This window comes from Rhopilema esculentum, chromosome 21 (assembly GCF_057945365.1).
Source record: "Rhopilema esculentum isolate cy_ngs chromosome 21, ASM5794536v1, whole genome shotgun sequence".
NCBI classification, from domain to species: Eukaryota; Metazoa; Cnidaria; class Scyphozoa; order Rhizostomeae; family Rhizostomatidae; genus Rhopilema; species Rhopilema esculentum.
In genome coordinates, this window is record NC_142835.1 from 10,575,901 (window position 1) to 10,596,935 (window position 21,035).

Here is a 21,035-nt window from a genome sequence, read left to right on the forward strand (position 1 = left end):
TATTCTTTCATTTGGCTCATTCAAATTTCAATTGGCTCGAACGGCAGTCTTTATTGTCCTTTATGACGAGTGTATGATATTTACAGCCTGTACTTACTTGTTGGCTATCGTAATCATCCAGTTATGAATATGTATCATTTGGCACAAGCCATATTAATATGCTAGCTGCCTCGAGCACAAAACGATCGACATTCAAACGATCAACTTATGATCAGCGATGCCGAAACAAAGGGGGCAAATGAGGCCGCTGCCTTACTCTTGCCCAGAGGGGGCACAAGAGAGGCCAGAAGAAAGGGCAGAACGTGCACTTTTGGCGGCAGAATCATGTATTTTTAGGATCTGGCGAGTAGAGAATGCTTCTTGTCCGCACATCACATCACATAGGTTTCCTACAATTTAAAGATGCCTCTCAGATAAGATTACATTATTACTTGATAGAAAGTCCTTCTCGCAACAAGGCTCAACTAGCTACTGGAGCTTGGCCTGGGTGAAAGGGGTGACAGAATTAAGGTCAATTCTTAATGAGGGAAACAAAACTTCACCTTCTGTGCATAATCAAGATGGGCAAATTGCAAAAATTTACTCTAGAGAATAAATAATATTCTCCTTCCTTCGCCTTTCTCACTTCGATGATTTGTCTACGACATTTACCCGTATAATCAAAGCTTGCAGAGCTGTTGAAAATATAGTTGCTAGTATGCATCCTTTTGACTGTACGGCAGGGGCACAGGTTCCATCAGGACCTATGATGGAAATGACATAGATAACATCCAAAAATCAATGTAATGAAGTACTTATGTAACGAGAAAGGCTGCTTTACTCATAGGTCCGAACTATTTACTCAGAGATTCGGGTACCGGGGTTTTCAAAGGACATGCAAACTTTGTTCGAATTAGTGAATATTCGAATTACACAAGCACGTGACACAAGCTCAACAGAGGTTGGCAGTATATAAGCGGCGGTTGTACTTTCCAACGGGATGGAGAGATAATTGGTGTTGGTTTTAGACAAACCGGAGGGAGAATGAGGAATTACTTTGTCTCAATTTCACAAGAATGTTTTCACAATGCAACCAGGAAACTAGATTTGTAACTAAAATGCACTCGTTTATTAACTTATTCGCTAATTAAGATTCTATTTTCGCTTATTTTCTTCCAAAGAAAAAAATAGAAAAGACGCTTCTTTAAAATTAAATCATTTTTAAACAAGTGTTAGCTGATTGCGAACAACAATTTGGATAAGAACTGTTTTCACAAGAGGAAGCTTTGTGTTCAAGCTCCGCGACACGAACCACCTTGGAAGTTCCTCGACCTTAGCTCTTGTTTCAAATCTTTTGGTTTCTTGGTATTTTTTTCGTGGATCTGAGAGCAAAAGCCATGAACTGTACGACCGTCTTATAAGGCAGTGAATTCATATATGTGCCAAAAGAACAAAAGACTTGATTCGCCTTCAGCTTATTGATCAGAACTGACGCAATTGATACGGCCCAGATCGTGAAATGTAACTCCATGGTCATTACTTTTCTTTAGTGGTCAACCAAGGTGATTTCATCATCTAACACAAGACGGTAACAAAATATGGTTGTTCAATTTAGGATTACTTTTGAAAAATTATTTTCGCTGTTGACCGTCTTTCCCACTGGAAAGTTACAGCTTGATAAGAATCTCGGCAAAACTGACTTACTGATAGATGGCAGTCTTCAATAGTACCACAGAAAAGGAATCAGGCAGAATGGGAACTCCTGTCCATTCGGTGAAGCCTGAAGATACTAGCGCATGCGCTATTTTATAGATGCTTAGCCTGCATCTGTCGGGAAAATTAGAAGCAGACAACATTTTTGAGAGGAAATGCCCCCTGATAGCAAAAAAATTTATTTTTGTATCATAATTCGTTTGCTATCTGATTAATGAGTTATTTTTTGCCATGGCTAAGTTCGTCGAATGTAAACGAGGTTAAAGGGGAATCAAGAAATTCTATAGGTGACTCAGGCTTCAAAAACAACACAGGAACTGACGAGAGTTACCCTTCTGCCTATTTCCTATTCTTTGATAGTACTCAAGTTAGAAACGAGGGCTTAAGAGCCTGAAGGCAAAAGAGTCAAACGTAAAGTAGGAGCCTACTGATCCGTATTCACTTTGCAGGTCACATGGCATTTGTACCACTAGTTACTATACGCCTTCCATCAGTGCTATGCCATCCTTCCCCTAGGCATAGGGATACCGGAAAGACAATTGATGGTTAACAGCACGGAAAAAGAAGTTAGTAATGAGGAAGCGGAGGAGCGTATTTTTGTGTCCAAATTTATGCGGCTCTGGTACCCAGGATCAGTATCACCAATAAAGGGGAACTGCAACAGGGTATATCTTACATTCGCTTCACAAGAGAGCTTGAATTTTTCCGGTCTAAAGAAAATGTACTGAAAGTATCTAAAAAATTCATAAAGGTGAAGATAACAAACATATCAAAATGGATGCTGTGAAAAGTTCTCAATGATTTCAAGTGCCCGTGTGAATGGAGGCTAGCCAAAACAGACTAAACGGTCAGGTAAATTTGAAAGAGACGCTGATGTTTGGAATAAAGCGTATATTACAATAGCAATGTCAAAAAACTATGTAACGTAATCAGGAATCAAAATACATCAGATCTATTAAGCATTTAAACTGCAGAAATTTATACTAATGTGCAAGAAAACCTCTATAGCATACTTAGAATTAAGTCTAAATCAAAGTCTAACATATCTTCCATTTGAGGTAAATATAAGAGCCAAAAATCATACTCAGGAGGTAAGGGGGAATTTACAAGTAGAGTCATAAATCTTGAAGACCATTTAGCAACTGAAAGGGGTAAAACTGCAAGAGAAACGCCTCGAGTAATCACAAATATTTCCTCTTTTTCAGCCGATTGTCAAAACCATACATCTCTGTTCTTTAGAAAGTCAATATTGGTTGCCAGCTGCCCGTTTCTGTGAAATCTGGACAAATCTGAAACTCTTCATTCACAGGAATATTCTGCCCACTTTTTTGCTAGAAAATCTTCCAGAATTGGCGATAACTTGCTTATCAAATACAGGCCAGTAGCAAATAATAAAAAATAACCATTTCTGATGTTCAAGCAAGTGTGACTTAAAATACAAAATACATCAAGACATGTAAAAGATTGATTATTGAAGTTCAAACTAGGATTGGTCATGTGATTGTTAAGTAATCATACTGTTTAAAAAACCCCATGGAATATGCAACCTTTCCGCAAATTCAAGGTTTTACTGTTCTTAAACCCAATATGCTCTGTTAACCTAGAAAAGCACAAATATTGTTGATAGGATAGTTGCAAGTGCTATGCTAACTGCGAATCCTTGAAGAGGCGTTGCAGCACTTTTTGGTGTATTTGGTTGTTTTGTTGGAGCCTGTGTTGGATTCTGTGTTGGAGCCTTTGTTGGGGAGGGAGCCATTGACCAGCCAATAGAATACTTCTCTTTTCTTCTTTGTTCTTTCATCCAATCATATAAAACCTGGAAGTAATCTTTAATTGGCTGTGCTGTGAGCTCACTATATCCGGTCATATTTTGGAATGCTTCTTGCCACGTTTTGCTCTTTCCCATGCTTAGCATATCACTGTTGAAGGAGTGAACACAAGAATCAAGATAAGTCATACAAATATGAAATAAGATTGCTGAACTAGACGAAGTCCACTGAGCCGACAAATGCACTGGATGTTAGATAAAACCGCTTTTAAAAGGCCATTGGCAAAAACATCAGCTTTAATACAAGGAAAAAGATTTTCAAAAAAACAACAAAGACCATACAGTTTATTCGTAAAATGAATGACATATGATGATGCTACAATGGCAGTTCTATGATCTCTACAAGCGCTTGACTGGAACACGAAGATGGAATTAGGCAAACGTCGCAGAACATCAAGCACTGGGTACAACTACGCCGAACAATTCGCTGCAGATGCAAGTATAGCTTTGAGAAGGACTCCGTTCTTTGCCTAACACCTCATAGGTATTATCGGAAACCAATTCATTAAAAGTTTGTAAATCAATTTTAGTCTGCGAATAAATCTTGGCTGATTTGTGCACTTAAAGGTGATCGTTAGCAACAAAAGTCGATTAAGCTATCTGTCAATCAAGATGTCATATATTGCTTAAGCCGCTGTAATACCTGTCGAATACAAAATATGACACTAAAACACAGTAAAGAAATGATCCAATCACAATTGACCAACCAAAAAGCCTCTAGACGGTTTTACGCTTATTGATTGGCCAGTATTTATTGTCACATGGCTTAAGCTGTTTTAGTATCTATCGATTGCCTTTAATCACCTGAAGATCTTTCCAGCTTCTTTAGACTTGTAGATGGAGCACTTGTTCAGGGTTCCAGTGTGTTTGGCAGCCTTGCATGCTGCTTTGTGGAAGTGGAACTGGTAGACGTAGCTCATGAAATATCTAGCAATCAAAGAATTGAATTGAATTGAATCACTAAAGGTAGCCATTAAACAAACTGCAAATTGCATACAATTGCATACAGAAGTAAATGGATTGGAGACAGAATGACTTATTACACTGACATAGTTTGCTATTCTATGAGGATATGGTAATGAATATAAACATTGCTCTTTAATTAAAAACCTGCTCACAAGAAATTAAGTATAGCAGATTTAAGAGCCCTTTGGTCTGAAGTGAACTATCTAAAAGTTGCTTCCTACCATCGTTAATTGTGAAATTCGGTCATGTACAGAGAATCACACGAAAGATTGTAACAGTGAAAAAATTATACTTTTCGAAATTGAAAAATATATGCAAAGTTGTTGTTGGTCATTAGATGTTGGTTTATTCTTGTATCATCTAAGAATGGGAATGTTTTCGATGAACATCTAGGTGAAATAAGGGAGAAGAGGTAAAAAAGATTTTGCGGGAAGAAAGGAATCATCAAAATCGAATGTAATTTCTGCATAACCAATATTTAAAGCCATTGTTTCTATTTTCGATTAGTATCTGTTTCATTAAACCAAATATTGGATTATAAAAGCTGGGCATGGATGTATGAGGCTTTCTAGACATATTATACAACAAGATTATGAAACGTGACGTAAACTACATGAGGGAGATGATATAACTTGCAATAATTTGCAAAAAGTGTCTGGAAGAAGAGGGAAAGGGGGCTTCAAATGTGGATAGCGCCAATTTGAAATCCACCCTCTTAAAAGACCAGTAAACGTATTGCATAGAAGTTATTTTGCTTATATATATTCTTCAAATGAGAAGCTTATCAAGCAACTTTGCAAACCAAAAACATCCATACATAAAAAGACTTTTAGCCCCTACCCCATTTTACTACAAAGGCATTTCGATAGGCGCAAATAAACTGCTTAATACTTGGCAAAATCACATTTCATTTTACCAAATATCTTTTATCTAAGCTTATATGCAAACAGAGGTTCTAATTGATAGTAAATAATTTGCTTCCTTGTTGACACTTCATGGAATGCTGGTGAATTATTCGATTCTCTTTATTGCAGTAATCAGTCAACACAAACAAACAATGAAATTTCAATACAAGAAACAACTCTCCTGAAAGGAAAATTTTGTGTCGAATTGAACATGTTTACTTTTGCTTTAAGAGATTTAACCCACCGTGATACGATTTATGCCCACGTGAACACAACCTTGTCTGCGAGGTTAAGAAGTGACAGTCATGAAGTGGTGAACAGAAACAAATTGTCTACATTTACGTTTTGCAAGTGAATTATTGAGCTCCCAATAAAAAGTTGCTAGGTACTCAAAATTTTCTTCTACTTAAAATTTTCTTTGGTAAAAATATATCTTCAGGGCTTCTTTACCTGATGTAAGGTGTGTTGCCAGGAATGTGATACTTCGCACCTGGATCGAAGTCATTCTCGTTACGGTTAACTGGTGGGACAACTCCTTGGTATTTGGTCCTGAGCTCCCACCAGTTGCTGTTGTACTGACTTGGTTTGACTGTTCCGTTCCAAACGGCCCATCTCCACTGGTCCATCAAGTATCCAAACGGAATGAAAGCAATTTTGCTCAGGGCTGATTTAAGCAAGAAATTCAGCTCACTTCCTACAAAGGAGAATATTTCGACGTAATGTCCTTGCGTTATCAGACCGTTGTTCATTTCAGTGGTCATGCTTTTTGTGAAACAAATTGTTGTACACTATGTCCCCTTTGAGGGTGAGTCAATGATTAATGGTAGAAAGCAAAATAAGAACGAAGCATACCATCAGGGGCGTAGCTAGCGGGGGTATAGGAGGTGTAATACCCCCAAAACTTCATGAATGCGTCGGTAAATCTTCAGTTTGTCTACGAAATCCTTTGTTTGTCGATAAGATTATCTATCAGTAGGTGAAATTTATCTCCATCTTTGTCTTCGTCGGTAAATTTTTCTATAAGTGACCCTCCAACTCGAGCCCCCGCCCCCCCCCCCAGTCTAGAAGGTCAAGCAACGCCACTGCATAAGATAAATAGGCAGGGCTATGGCTATTTATTTTGAATATATAGCGGATTCATGCCTGCTTTTGCCGTTATACTGAGGCAAAATCTTTTTGGTCCCATCTTAGATTCTGAATCTCCATACTTGAAAGTAAACAAAATCATCGAGATCATCTCAATTAGGTGAGAAATCAGATTTTCACAGCCATAGCCCTGCCTATAATAATTGTTGATTAATAATCCTTTCAAGTGATGATCTTCTAAGAAAAAACAGTACGACCGCCTCTAAATAGCGGGTCGACTTACGGTTGTTTGTGGGTAGTGAATCCAGTAGGCCAACTTTATAAAGATGTTGAGGAGTTTCAACGGACAAAGCGAGAGTGTCTCCAACTGCTTCATGAAAACCAGGATTAGCGCCAGTTCGGTATTCATATGGTTGATTCCAGTACCAAAGATAGTAATAAATATGGCCTAATTCATGATGAATCGTGATAAAATCATTTTGGTTTGGACTGGTGCACATCTTGACTCTGAAATAGAAATACGAAATCAAACACAATGTAAGGTACCTTCTGTGAAAAAAGGATAATTTTGGTTTTCTTGTCACATGTTTGCAGGTAGGTAGATTCCGGCTACCATGGGATGTCTTAGAGGGTACGACAAGAGAAGTTTTTGTTCAGCATTGGGCTGGTAGAAACATGGTGTGAATAGCCTATATGATAATGCCAATACCTAATTTACAACACTAAACAGCTAAAGAAAATCTTCAGTCCTATCATGCTGGGAACGCAAGCGCTCTACTTCGCTTTTCATGCTTTCTTTTGTCCATTTACGACTATAGGTTTCTTTTTTAGTCCTTGTTCGTTCTAATTAAATTCTGCATCTACCTCTATCTACTTCATTTAATGAAGCGATCTACCTAAAGCTATAGAGGGAAAAATCCTTTCTTTTAAACTTCACACCAGATATGTAGCTCTACCATAAGCGCTATACCCAAGCTATAACATGTTAAAAATATCACAAGGATTACCTAACATCTTTATCCGGGTTCGTAACTGCGAAATCCCAAGCTGATGCATGGCAGACAACTGAACGTCCATCCTTTGGCTTTTCAAGCATGGATTTCTTCCAGAATCCATTGGGAAGCTTCATCCAGCCAATGGAGGTGAAAAATTCTTCGGCCTTCACAAACATGTCAGTTATGTTGTTTTTGTAAAGCTGCTCGAGTTTTGTAGAGATGTCCAAATTAGGCTCCTCTGGAATAGGAAATGAAATCTTTCTCAGAAATGTACCCAGCACAGACTACCCTATACTCACCATCTTGCTTTAATCCAAAATAACTTTGCTTCTAAAGCTTCGGAAACAAACAAGATCACCTGTCCAGTAATATCTCTAACCTGAAAACATTTATCCCTAGGTTCCCAACAATATTTAGTATACTCACTACGAGGTAGTTACTATTATGTTAGCATACGGGTTCGTGTATGATAAAAAAGACACATTATCTGAAGGCATTTGAAAAAACTGAATGCTTAAGGTAAATAGCACAGTAGCACAAGGCAATAAACTTTTACTTGAGCGACAAGAGCTTTCGCTCAAGATTTGGGGACATGATGGCTAAAATCAATGTCTTATGCAAAATTAGAGAATGATTGCTTTCTCGCAATTTTCTAGACGGTGATTCTCATGGCAAAACTTGGACTTTGTTTGGCGCGCCCTCAGCGTGGTTTGCGCCCTAAAAGCAGCTTGGAACATTCATACGAGGTGATTGCGCAACGACGCAAGCCTATCCTATACCTGAATTTATACAATTTATTTTACCGAGAATGTGAGGGCTTTGTTCTTTTTTAAAAATAAAAAATTGTCTATTATCTTAAACTTCTTATAATCATAGGAAAGCTTCAAAGATCAATGTGGCTAAAACTACAGACTAGATTGGCGACAAGAGCGCCTTGTTTGAGGGCTTGAAAAGAAAATCACTAGGGTTTTCTATTGGTTTATTGCTGAACGCTAAAATATATCGGAAATCACAAAGCCAGCGACAACCGTCCTATCCGCCCATGGTTTCTCAAATGTAGCAAATAATATGCGAAGGATGGTCATTTTGAAGGGATCTAAATTCGAAATCCATCGTATACTCAGAGATGGCGCCACGAAATTGAACCGGGGGGGGGGCAATAATTTAACAAATTTCTATACCGCTCAGAATAGACAATTAGACCATTGTCAGAAAAACATTATTGATTTTTAGAAAAAAATTAGGAGGGGAGGATTCATGCGTTGGGGAATAAAAGAAAGAAAGGGTGATTTTTGTTCAGAGTGCACATCAATGTAAATAACAAGAAGCTGTTGCATTGATTATCAGGGTACATTCCATGTACTTAGGTCCGAAGATCTTCGGACACTAAGGTTCTTTTGGCGTTCCGAGTGCTAACTTACAAAAAACATTTTTGACATACATTAGTAGGTATGCTAAACATGAAACCATTTACATGGTTAACATAAAAAAAATAAAACAAAGACTCGCTCACTACAGTTTTCTCTATTAATCAGTTTTCTTTGTCTGGCGTACAATATTTACCGTTTGACTAACGTATATTTGCTCATATATTTGGTGTACCTAAACAAATGCCCCGGAAGACCTTCGGTAGGGGGAGGGGGGCGTACAGTTGACATGAAATCCACCATGGATTGATAGAGAGAATTTTACTTCCTGAACAGAAATGTGCATCTTTTTTGTCTCTAGTATTTTCAGTAGGCCATGTTTACGCATCCAAAATGCAGATATTGAATGTTACCTATTGAATTGATGAAAATAATCGACAAACAATAAAAATATACCTAAATAAGTTAGTAAATAGATCGAATAAAATCAAGAAGTATATAAACAGTTTTTCCCTTTTTATTTCATACAAAATTTTCATCTCTGAAAAAGTTGGGGACTGAAGCCCCCAGAGCCCCCCACCCAGTGGCGCCGTGCCTGATACTTTGTGCACTCAAAAGGAGATTATGGTATTCCTTTTTGGTTGTCCGTTATTTTCCCTGAAAGAGCTTAGCAAGGGTTCTTTCTTCCGTGTTGGGTAATAAGAATCGTGACAGGGATTATGCTAAAAGGACGGGTTTCTAGCTTTCGACACGTCAGTTATACCTCAGTTTTCTAAGAGTAGTTTTTACACTTACTCTTCGCATATCGCAGACACATTTGCTACATTTGAAAATAAAATGGAACATAATTTACACTTCAATGTACTGCCCAACTATTAGCTTTCAGTTCCATTCAGTGCATGTGCCCTGTAGCCCTGCTCATTCTTTTGGCATGTGACTGTACCAAGTTCATTCAAATTATGATTGCAACGATGACATGAGGCTAGCAGTGCAATGACACATTTCGCACAGACGCAGAATAGGTCAGATATTCTGTGACATTCAGTGGCCGGAAGAAGATATAAAGTTTCTATTCATCTTGGGGGAGATGCAATAAGGATTAACCTTGCCCAAGGTTAAGCCCCAGCCAGGTCCCAGGACATAAGGGCAAACGCCTCCCCTTTCAGGTTTTGTTAAGATACAGGAAAATTTTGGAATATTTTGCAACTGAAATCAACTGTAATGAAAGGAAATCGGAGGAAAAAGCAATTCTTGATGGACGTCATATTGACAGAATAGCGCTATCTGACCCTGAACGACCTGTTACTACGTACAGCAGTCAAAAAACTGTTCGACGTTTATTACACGACATTAAAGGGATTAACCTACCCGGATCAACTAGTTCGACCATTCATAACTTACTTGGGTATGGTGCAACCAAATCATAAATGTTGGTCCAAGATTGTGCCCACATGTTTCCAAGAACGTGCGCCGGAATTGGCTGTCCATCTTTGACTTCGGCATATTTCTGCGATAATTTGAACCTGACATATGCATGAAGCTCTTCATAAAATGGCTTCAAATCAATCCACAGTTTCTCTGCGATGGGTCCTAGCTGATCTCCAACTTCATACCACGACCGCACGTAGTCGCCATAGTCTTTCCACTTGTTCTCCCTTGCACCAGAGTTGAGTACATCAACAAATTCTGTATACACGGATTTCATTGCTGGACCTGTCGCATCTCTCCATCCTTTCCAAGCGAATTGAAGTTCGGTGTAATTGCGAGATTTGCTAAGGATTTTGTATAGATCGGGGTCTAAGCTAAGACATTTTTGGCCAGCCCAGGTCTTGTTCAGAGACGGAACTTGGTTGCTCATTGCCTTGACGCATCCTTCGCTATACATCTTTTCTAACTTTGCCCCCAAATCTGCTGCCTTCTTTACAGTCGTCTTGTTTTTCGATGAAGACGTCGACAGCAGAAAATTGAATTGTCTTTTGACATCATTACTTGATCCAGTTAAATTGTACTTCGATGCATTTGCTCTCACTTGAGACATGTACGTCGAGTATTCTAGGCTGGCTGCGACGCTTGCTTTGCTGTTACTTTCAGTTAGATTTGTGTTATAAACCCATTGTGCCTGGCCATACTTGTAGTCTACTTGTAGCACATCAGTGTTAAATTGATTCAAAAACTCTTCCGGTGTTCCCTGGCAATTTGCTAGGACAACCAGTGTTGCAAAGAGCAATGTACCCGAGAGATTTAACACCACCATGACTCGCTTAGCACTTGATACTCTGTGACTTGACTGTACACCAACTTCCTTCTGCTTTACTCAAAAGCGTGTTGTAACGTGATCTATGTGGACAGCCGTCAAAAAGAGGCGAATTTTTAAGTGTACATTACGGTATTCCATGACAAAACGTTGACAGATGGCCTTTCTCAATATTTGTCGAGCGGCTTAACATCAGTCTACGATGGCGCGTTTAATTGGGGCTTAAAGGATGTCCAAAAGCGGCAAAACCGTGCAAAAATCAGCCAAAATCCGCAATGGAAAAATGCAGAAGACGCAGTCGCAATGGAAAAATGCTATGACACAAATGCCAACTACTTACATAACTTACTGTACTTTTAAGAAAAAGGAACCGTTTCTAGAAGTGACTGTATTACAAGTTCTTATGAGGCCTTATAAGGGGTATTTTAAATATGAAATAAAATATTCGGGATAAAAATATAAATATTTGACTTTTTGGTCTTGAAATATGAAATAACTTAATAACTGAATACCTCTTTAAATGTTGCTTGAGAATTTTCTATTTGATAACAGCATTGACTCAAGTGACTTTTGATCTGTAGACATGTTAAGATACCATATTACCCCTGGGTTGTTATTTTAAATTTTTCAACTTCTTTAGGGATTTAAAAGACTTTTCATTTTGGCTTATATTGTCTCAACGAAATAGATGTGAACTTCAAATAACAACATAAAAATATTTTCATCTACATTGATAGATCCATGAATTCTTCTTAAAAATTCTTCCTTAGAAAGAATTCTCTATGAACACCACTTTTGTAAATTAGGGTACAGGGCTTCCCTTTTAGGCGCGCAGGGAGACTGAAAAAGCCGATGCAAAAAATCTTGACCCGCATTAGATGGAAGCATCTGATGTTGAGGACCTTCAAGATGTGGACCTTGTTTGGGAGGGGGGGGGGGGTTGGCTTGGTATAGATATTGCCCGAATATTACATTCTTTTTTTAAAAGAACAATTTTTAAAAACATGAGCCTAAAAATGAACTCTCATTTGCCTGATAAGTAACTTTTGCCTGTTCAAGGGGGCCCCTCCTCCCCCACACCTATTTCTCCTACGCCTACTTTTGTCGATTATTTGGATTACGAGGTCGATGAAAGACAGGATAAGGATAAGGATAAGATAAGACAGGATACAGATAAGGATAAGATAAGACAGGATAAGGATGTCCGAAAGACAAAATTACCAGTTGCTTTTTCTACCTAGGTAACCAAAAATTTGGAGCCTTCAGGAAAATAAAAAAGTAGTATTATCTTTTGGCTATCAAAATACAGTAAATGAATAAAATCAAATAACATTTTAGAATATCCTGTTTTTAATATTGAATGCAGGGCCGGCGAAACGTATTTGAAAATGGAGGGGCCAAAATATCAAATTCTTGAACAGGCTGTTGGTGGCAAGAAAATTTTAGAATTATGGTACCTTAGGGATGACCGGAGACTGTATTTAAAATGGATCTGAGGAAAATCTGGAAGATAAGGAAAATCTGAGGCAATATGTTTAAGCTTTGCCTAATCAATCTACCGTAAAAGCTTTTTCAAGCCCCGGGGAGGGGGCTTTTTTTCTCAGTCCTCGATGGGGGCTTAAAAGAGAGAGGGGGGCTTATTAAAAATTGAAGTAAAAACTGTTTTAAAAATGCCCTTGTCAATTTTTTATTATAAAAATGTCATAAAAATGTTCCAAGAAACTTTGCTAGCAGCTTCGAAAGTCTAATTTATCAATAATAAGGTCCTTATCTTCATCTTCAATTGATAGCCCTGGGACATCTTCTAAACAAAATTCGACTGACTTCTTAGGCGCACAAGAAAGTCTTTATATGGGCCGTATTTAATGCACACGATTTTACTGTCATCACAACCGTCAAGAGATCACTAAATGCACATGTTTTCCTTGTTTAACAAAAAAGGCTAAAAAGGGGGCTTTGTTGAGAGTGGGGGTTTATTTTAAGTTTTTGCTTGATAAGGAGGGGGTTAAAAGAGAGGGGGGCTTAATAGAGAGAGGTGGCTTAATAGAGCTCTTATGGTATCCCATTACTCTACTCCTTACAATACCCCGTTCCTTATTTTAGTCGTCTGCATAGGAAGTCTTGTATATTGTAATGTTGATTTGAAATTTAGAAGGTCTTGCAAAGTTTAAGAATAACCTTCATAATATAACTCGTTGTGAAACCTATTTTTAGATTTTAAAAGTACCCAAAATAAGATGGAGAAAAAAATTAATAAAACAAGATCTAATAAAAAACATTACCATTGAAATATCAACAGAAGAACTACCAACTAAAAATAAACGATTAAGGAGTTTTGTACAGTTGGGATATCATTTTGTTACATCTTATATTTGATCTTATATCTTTCCGTAATAAGGTGCCTTTGACAATAAAAGACTCTGGGTTTGAAAACTTAAAACTGCGCTAGTCAAACGAGTTTTAATAGAATTTATAATTGTGTTTAGATAATCCATTCCTCTTTCTAAGTAAAAATGGATTATCGATACAATCAAACTTTGCAGTTTTCTTGATGATAATTTTAAGAAGAATTCTCCCTATTCTTTATTTCTCATACCCTCAAAAAAATTTATCCAGCTGTTTCTTTTCTTTCAACAACTGATTTCTCTCTTGTTGTGATGTTTCTTAGAAAGTTTCGGAGAAAGAAAATGGAGTCATCAGTCAGTAAGAAGGCCAGTTACACATGAAGAGCTGAGCAGTTTATGCAAACTTGGCAAATTCAATGTTATGACGTTTCAAGAAACTGTTTTTACAATTTTTAGTTTGGGTTATATAACCTGAAAGATCTCTAAATGTGTTAAATCAGCTAAATTTGCTAAACCTGGCGGAGAAATAGCAACTTGAGCACACACTCTGTCCCCTTCAGATCACTTTAATTCTGTTTCTGCTCTACATTTGATGAACCATGCCAGAATAGCAGAAATCTGTAGCAAACTTTATATCATTTATTGGCCATAGCCCCCCCCCCAATTTGTAGCATATCTAACTGGGACAAAGGCAATTAATGTGGTACAAAATTAAAAGTTTTAAAAATATATTGCGCCAAGGAACAGGAAATTATCAACCTATTTTATTGACGTTTTAAAGGCGAGAGTGTTTGAGAAAAAGAATGCGGAAAGATGCAGGCCATCTGAAACCATATCAGAAGTCAGGTGTCTTCCAATGCTGTTCTGATTGGTTTATTTTACAAGGCCAAAAATTTCGCAGCGAAAAAGTAGGAATGGTTTCTACTTTTTCGCAGTGAATTTTTCTCTACATCTGCGCATATTTTTCGCGCATTCGCGGCGAAAAATTCGCTTCACATGAAAAAGTTCGTCTCGTGTAAATCAGGCTTTATGCAGGCAATACAGAAAGCGTTATACATAATGAACACCCCTAAACTCCTAGCACTTCACCCCTGATTCTAACCGCCCAGTGTTTGTTTTTATAAAAGAGATACCGTTATCGTATACTATCAATTCAGTGTATGTATTGATAGTATCAACTTGTCAAGTAACATCAAAATAACGGCTTGCGATTGGTCAGTATTCTTGTGATGCAAAACTGCTCACATTAAAAGCTAGCCTCGCAGCAGCATAGATAATCAGGACGTAATGTCTGGGACGATGACATGAAAAATCACGTTTCTTAGAACCCCACAGAGTTGCTTATTTTAGCTGGACAATCTTTAACAGGAAACAGGTATCGAGGGTGTACGAGGATGGGTGCTCCCCATTTCGCTATGACGTTGTTTTGCCTTTTTTCTTGGCGCTATGCCACCCCAACCACACATACAGGCTCATTATGATTTAAATCCCACAACGTACATTACCACAAAATACTAAATAAAAATACAGCAATTTAAAATAATAAACAATCATTACACCAATGAGATGTTGAACAAAACTTTCTGTGGGATCTGTATGTGTGGGGAACCTTTAAAGGAGGAACTCTCTCAGTAGCAAAGCTAATCGAGGAGAGAGGCCCCCTATACACAAAGATATTTCAGCACTTCACAGATATTAAAATACATAATACCTGAAATTAAACTTCGATTTCTGTAAATGGGAAGTGAAAGACAGTCTGAGAAATTTCGAGGATTAGTAGTTGTCAATGTTTTTTGCAAGCCAATACAATTTATAATGAAAGCAAACCAATGATACAGATTCTTTGATGGCAGTTGTAATGCCATTCCAGAATTCAGCATCAGAAAAACGAACAGATCTTAAGCCATATTGAATAGTGTTTTTCTGAGTTGAAAAAATGTCTTTTTCAGAATAGACAGGGAAATTGTTGTGACAAACAAACTAAGCAAGTGCCTAATACCAAATCTGACTTCAGAATATGGTTGTATATTGGTAACTGATTGATTTTCCGAGATGGGCCCAAAAAAATATTTCCTTGAAGCAACGTGATTGATGACGTCAATAATTGCCTTAAAACGGCCATTTTGAAATACTATGCTTAAGACAATAAAAATAGTCAATATTTCTTTAGCTTATACAGGCCTTTCATTTGGTACACTGTTTTTTCAACTTTGCTGATGTTAGCATTTTTGTTGATGACGTCATCATTTTATCATTTTCTGGTTTGATTTGCAAAAGAGGAAAAGACAAAGGTTTGTGGTTATTCCACGCTTTGAGTTGAAAAACTGTGTAATTTTTTGAATAATTTGCTTGATTTAGCCTCATAAACTTTTTTCTTCTCCAATTCCTCCCTTTCCCGTTACAGCGATAAGCAAAGGATCTACTCACATAAGTTTAAAAGTACAAAAATGATAATAATGAGAAAAACAATGTTTTTTATTTTAAACGATACAAGAAAAAAATTTATCAAAACCAAGAAAATACGGTGTAATACCATCCTCAGCCTGTTGCACGGTTAGAAGATCTCTGATCCGGTTTATTGTTGACGTAATGTGCGGATGTCTGGATAGATATACTTTTCTGTTCAATATATCTATATATGATTTTTTCTATAGAATTATATTTCTTTCTTTAACGGAGGGCAGCCCTTCAGCATAAGCTGTTTTTAAGAGGCCCTTCGATAAAACTTGATTACATTATAAAATTTAAGCATCATTAGTATTTAAAAGAGCCATAATATAAACAGATTTAGAATTCAATAGTTTTTTGAAACTATCTAGGATGCCGTAAAATTCAGCTATTCCATAACTCTGCCACCGGCCCCCGGAAGGAAAGCGTTTTTGCCCATCAGCTGAATCTTTCTATGACAACCTTAGGTCTCAGTATTACGCAGGCTACAAATATGTACATCAATGCATGTAAATGCACGATTTTGGTATACCAAATCCACCAGGTGAAGCATTTCGGGGCTTATCATCAGTATGCCTCTTTACACCTGGGTACCCAAATCCCTGCCTCTAGGGTTGATGCGAGCAAAAGTGTATTAAGGTTTTTAGCAATGTCTACATGAAGATGAAAAAATTAACTTTATATGCATGTGTACGATTTTGTTGATATAGTGTACCTGCAGAGGCATAAACAATTCTTTGCATAAAATTTTTTATTCATATAGCTATACCGCATGTGGAGAAGGTAACATTTGGGTTTGATATAATGTGATATATGCAGTAGGGGCGTGGCAGTGCGACATCTTGTAATACAATTTAAATATTAAACCTTACAGTGCGTCAACCAACCTTTAAAATTACTGTGCCTTTGTAGGGCTATAATAGGGATTGCAACTATATATTTTTGTAATTATTTGTCGAATAAGACCATACATAAAAGACAGCACAGCTTGTCAGGGAACTTAATGTCAATCTCAACCCGATTGTACTCGACAGTGTCACGCAATCTTGTGCCGTATGGAGATCTGGGATCTAGTTTGTTGTTACAGCAAAGTGGCAGGTGTCGGTATAGATATACTATACTGTTTTAAATGTAAATATATATTACAAATACATAAGTCTATACACTTAGATATGTATGTATGTTGTGTTTTGTAATTTTGTGTCCTTGCTGGCACAAGGCTTATTATGATCAGTATTAGGCCCTTTGGCATACCATGGCATACCCAATATTCCCTTTGTATAAGTCCTACAATCTGTATTACTAGCACTATCTACTTCGAAGAACAATTTCAAATGTATCTAATCGCAAATAAAATGAGAACCCCAACACGTATATGTTTGATTTCATTAAATAATGGTGCATGCCTTACCTCCAAAATTGTACTAATGTTATACGACACTGTCACTTTTGACCGCCAAATTAACATACACGCATATATCCAAATCGACATAACTTTTATCATATTTCGTACTTTGATAATCTGATACGATAGCGAAGACAATACTATATACATGCGTCCTCGATGTGGATAGATTTAGAATTTATAGGCCTTTGACACACCATACAGTTGTCTGACCACATCGAATGGCTTTATTTGACCCTTCATACTGCCATATGATAATTCACATCTAGTCACATCCGTCAAGGAATTTTTAAAAACACTGGAAAATTATTGTGAAGTTCAAAGAATAATATGATCACAAACCTCTTTTCAGCCCTACAAAGACAAATATATCTTAGAGAATTGTTAACTTGCTCTATGTTCTGAGATAGTATGGAATGGTGTGTATGGGAGCGGTATTAGCGTTATTAGTCTAATAGCAATTTTTTTCAGCAAACGCTCTCATAATCTATTGGTCATATACCTTTAAAATGAAACTAGCACCGGAAAATCCTTGGCAAAAACAGTTTATTTGAATAGCTAACTGTTTTCTTGCCACTTTGCAATGATATGGCGTGATATGGCCATGGCAAAGCGAGCAGAAGCCGCTACTCTTGAAACTGATGTGATCCTTTCAAAAAATAGACCTCCCTCCTACGCTTGTCGTGACAATTATTGTGACGCATTCATCGGACGGCCTCAAACAAATACTACTGCCACAGCCCTGAAATTTTGCTATTAGGTTTGTAAATCCTTATAGCAACTTTCATATCCACCTTTGTTTGTGTCTCCTTGTATGACGTAAAGTGGCCAATCATGCTTATTAGCCGGGTCACTTCTAATAGCAAGATTCCTCCGTTCACTCTTCCATTCATATGGCATATTGCGTTTGAAATAAATCATATGGCCGTTTCTAGTTAACGTTGGGGGTTTAAACGACATACTGACAGACAATCCTTTTTTCACAACAATGATAAACACACCAACTGCGACTTCGTTTGAACATATGAAAGATAGTGCCCTTTTTTTATTTTGGTGTAGCGATATGCAGTTTATTCCCAAGCTGTTACGCTAGTTTCATCAAAAATCTAAATCTGCACATAAATTGAATTGAAAAATATGGTGCTTTGGTTTTTTATGTTAACAATGAGCGTTTATCAGAAATATTTGTCCTTATTAAGGAGTATTTCAATGTAGGATACTTGCCGAAAAGAGGCTACGACTACGGACAGAGAGCCTTTTCATTGTAAGCTGATAATATTCATCTGCGTGCCGCCGGCCGTCGAAGCCAAAGCCTACAGTCGTAATTGAAAGACTGAATGTGTAGACATGACTTCGGAACTGTAGATGTATTCCAATGAAGGTTGTTTTAGTAGAAATTTGAAGAGGGTGTGGTTGGAAGTAAAAAACAGCGGCAGCCACGCCCTGATACCACAATTTTCTCTAATAGCAGTTTAAAATCTCTCCCAGCCGCCCCTGTATGTATGGTATGGTAAAGTAGGGCATAGTATTGCAAAGTGTGGTATGCTTTGGTATGGTATGGTATGGTATGGTATGGTATGGTATGGTATGGTATGGTATGGTATGGTATGGTATGGTATGGTATGGTATGGTATGGTATGGTATGGTATGGTATTGTATGGCATGGCATGGCATGGCATGGCATGGTATGGTATGGCATGGCATGGCATGGCATGGCATGGTATGGTATGGTATGGTATGGTATGGTATGGTATGGTTTGGTATGGTATGGTATGGTATGTATGGTATGGTATGGTATGGTATGGTATGGTATGGTATGGTATGGTATGGTATGGTATGGTATGGTATGGTATGGTATGGTATGGTATGGTATGGTATTGTATGGTATGGTATGGTATGGTATGGCATGGTATCTCTTTTTTGCAATACAAAAACAGGACAAATGTGAGTGTCATAAGTGAAACCCCAAACTAAAAGTCCATTATTGAAATAATGGACTTTTAAAGCGAACAAAGAGCTGTAGAGACACGATGAAACATCAACAAAAACGAAGTGTCTTATTTAAAAAAACATGCTAAAAGCTCTAGCTAACTTCTTAGCAAGTTCACTAAAATTGTATTTCGAGCTAAGATTCTTTTTCATACCAGCTTTCCAGGGCCCGCGCCACGAATTTGAACGTGGAGGGGTGGGGGTGGGGCAAGGCTAAAAATGTAGGGGCAAAGACCTCTTACCTCCTTTAATGCAGCTTTAAAACAACTTGCTTTGCAAAATAAGAGGGGGACCATGTCCACCCCGGCCCCCCGGTGGCGCGGGCCCTGCTTTCTGGTGTTTCCACAAATCACATGGTGAAAGATTTAAGATTGAAAAGTGCTTACATTAACCACATGAAAAAGAAAACATTTTCCGAAACAAACACCATGAATTAAAATTGACATAAAATTGCATACCTGGGAATGGTGCGACCAAATCATAAATGTTGGTCCAAGTTTGTGCCCACATGTTTCCAAGAACGTGCGCCGGAATTGGCTGTCCATCTTTGACTTCGGCATATTTTTGCGATAATTTGAACCTGACATATGCATGAAGCTCTTCATAAAATGGCTTCAAATCAATCCACAGTTTCTCTGCGATGGGTCCTAGCTGATCTCCAACTTCATACCACGACCGCACGTAGTCGCCATAGTCTTTCCACTTGTTCTCCCTTGCACCAGAGTTGAGTACATCAACAAATTCTGTATACACGGATTTCATTGCTGGACCTGTCGCATCTCTCCATCCTTTCCAAGCGAATTGAAGTTCGGTGTAATTGCGAGATTTGCTAAGGATTTTGTATAGATCGGGGTCTAAGCTAAGACATTTTTGGCCAGCCCAGGTCTTGTTCAGAGACGGAACTTGGTTGCTCATTGCCTTGACGCATCCCTTGCTGTACATACCTTTCAGCTTTGCTCTGAGGTCGGCAACCTTTTTTACTATCGTTTGGTTGCTCGATGTTGCGCTGGAAAGAATAAAACTGAACTGCCGCTTCATGTCCTCTGTTGCATTTTCAACACTGTGTTTTGAGGCGTTAGTTCTTACTTGTGAAAGGTATTGGCTAAACTTTAAGTCGGCATTGACCGTAGCTTTGCTGTTCTCATCAGTGATGTTCGTATTGTATCTCCAGGTCGCTTCCATTTTGGTAGCACGTTCATCCCGTGCCTCTCGATTGAATTGGTCAAGAAATGCCTCTGCATCGCTTTTTGCAACTACCTGTGAGCAGCAAAGTAAAAAGAATAAGTATATAACAAGCCACATATTTGCTACAGTTATAGTGAAGTTCACTCTGAACCAGCTTGTTGGAATATGATTACGAAATCTGATCACTGCCAAAGCAACCAGCTGTTTGAACAGGCATTTATCAGCATCTGTTGCTTCCTCTAAAGTTCGTGTCCCTGTTATCAAGCGTCATTGGTTTTTATCGACATGCTGCGTGTTGTTGACATGATATCATTTTATTGACAACAAAATGCGAAATGTGATTGGAACGAGTTGATTTTATTTATGTTCGTTAGTCATCAACTCATTGGTTGAATTCGACCACTTCAAACAGTACACACGCACATCATCATCATAACAGGCACCGCGGAGCAGGGGGGCTGGGGGGCTTTAGCAAAGTATCAAACTATTAGAAAAGCCTCTTTTTATACGGTTTTAGCCCCCCCCACTTTTTTCAGACCCCCCACTTTTCTCAACGCTCCGCAGTGCCTG

At 38.0% G+C, this 21,035-nt stretch overlaps 1 protein-coding gene across 1 annotated transcript; it reads right to left on the reverse strand.

The window, feature by feature from the left end:
* Positions 1–2,568: 2,568 nt before the first annotated feature.
* LOC135684415 (angiotensin-converting enzyme) lies at positions 2,569–20,729 on the reverse strand. Its single transcript, XM_065199973.2, has 6 exons — positions 19,739–20,729; positions 7,485–7,710; positions 6,761–6,984; positions 5,842–6,085; positions 4,325–4,447; positions 2,569–3,611 (listed from the first exon to the last, which is right to left on the reverse strand). Exons 1-6 carry the CDS (start codon positions 20,580–20,582, stop codon positions 3,293–3,295), a joined length of 1,980 nt encoding a protein of 659 aa, XP_065056045.1. The 5' UTR covers positions 20,583–20,729; the 3' UTR covers positions 2,569–3,292.
* Positions 20,730–21,035: the final 306 nt, after the last annotated feature.

What these genes read in the sequence shown, in the direction of transcription:
- LOC135684415 (XM_065199973.2), bottom strand. Translation starts at nt 20,582, where the DNA reads ATGTGGCTTGTTATATACTTATTCTTTTTACTTTGCTGCTCACAGGTA. An exon ending in TTTGGTCGCACCATTCCCAG is followed by an intron (nt 7,711 to 19,738) that starts GTATGCAATTTT and finishes TTCCTATTCCAG; the next exon opens with AGGAGCCTAATTTGGACATC. An exon ending in GAAGCTGGAAAGATCTTCAG is followed by an intron (nt 3,612 to 4,324) that starts GTGATTAAAGGC and finishes CTCCTTCAACAG; the next exon opens with TGATATGCTAAGCATGGGAA.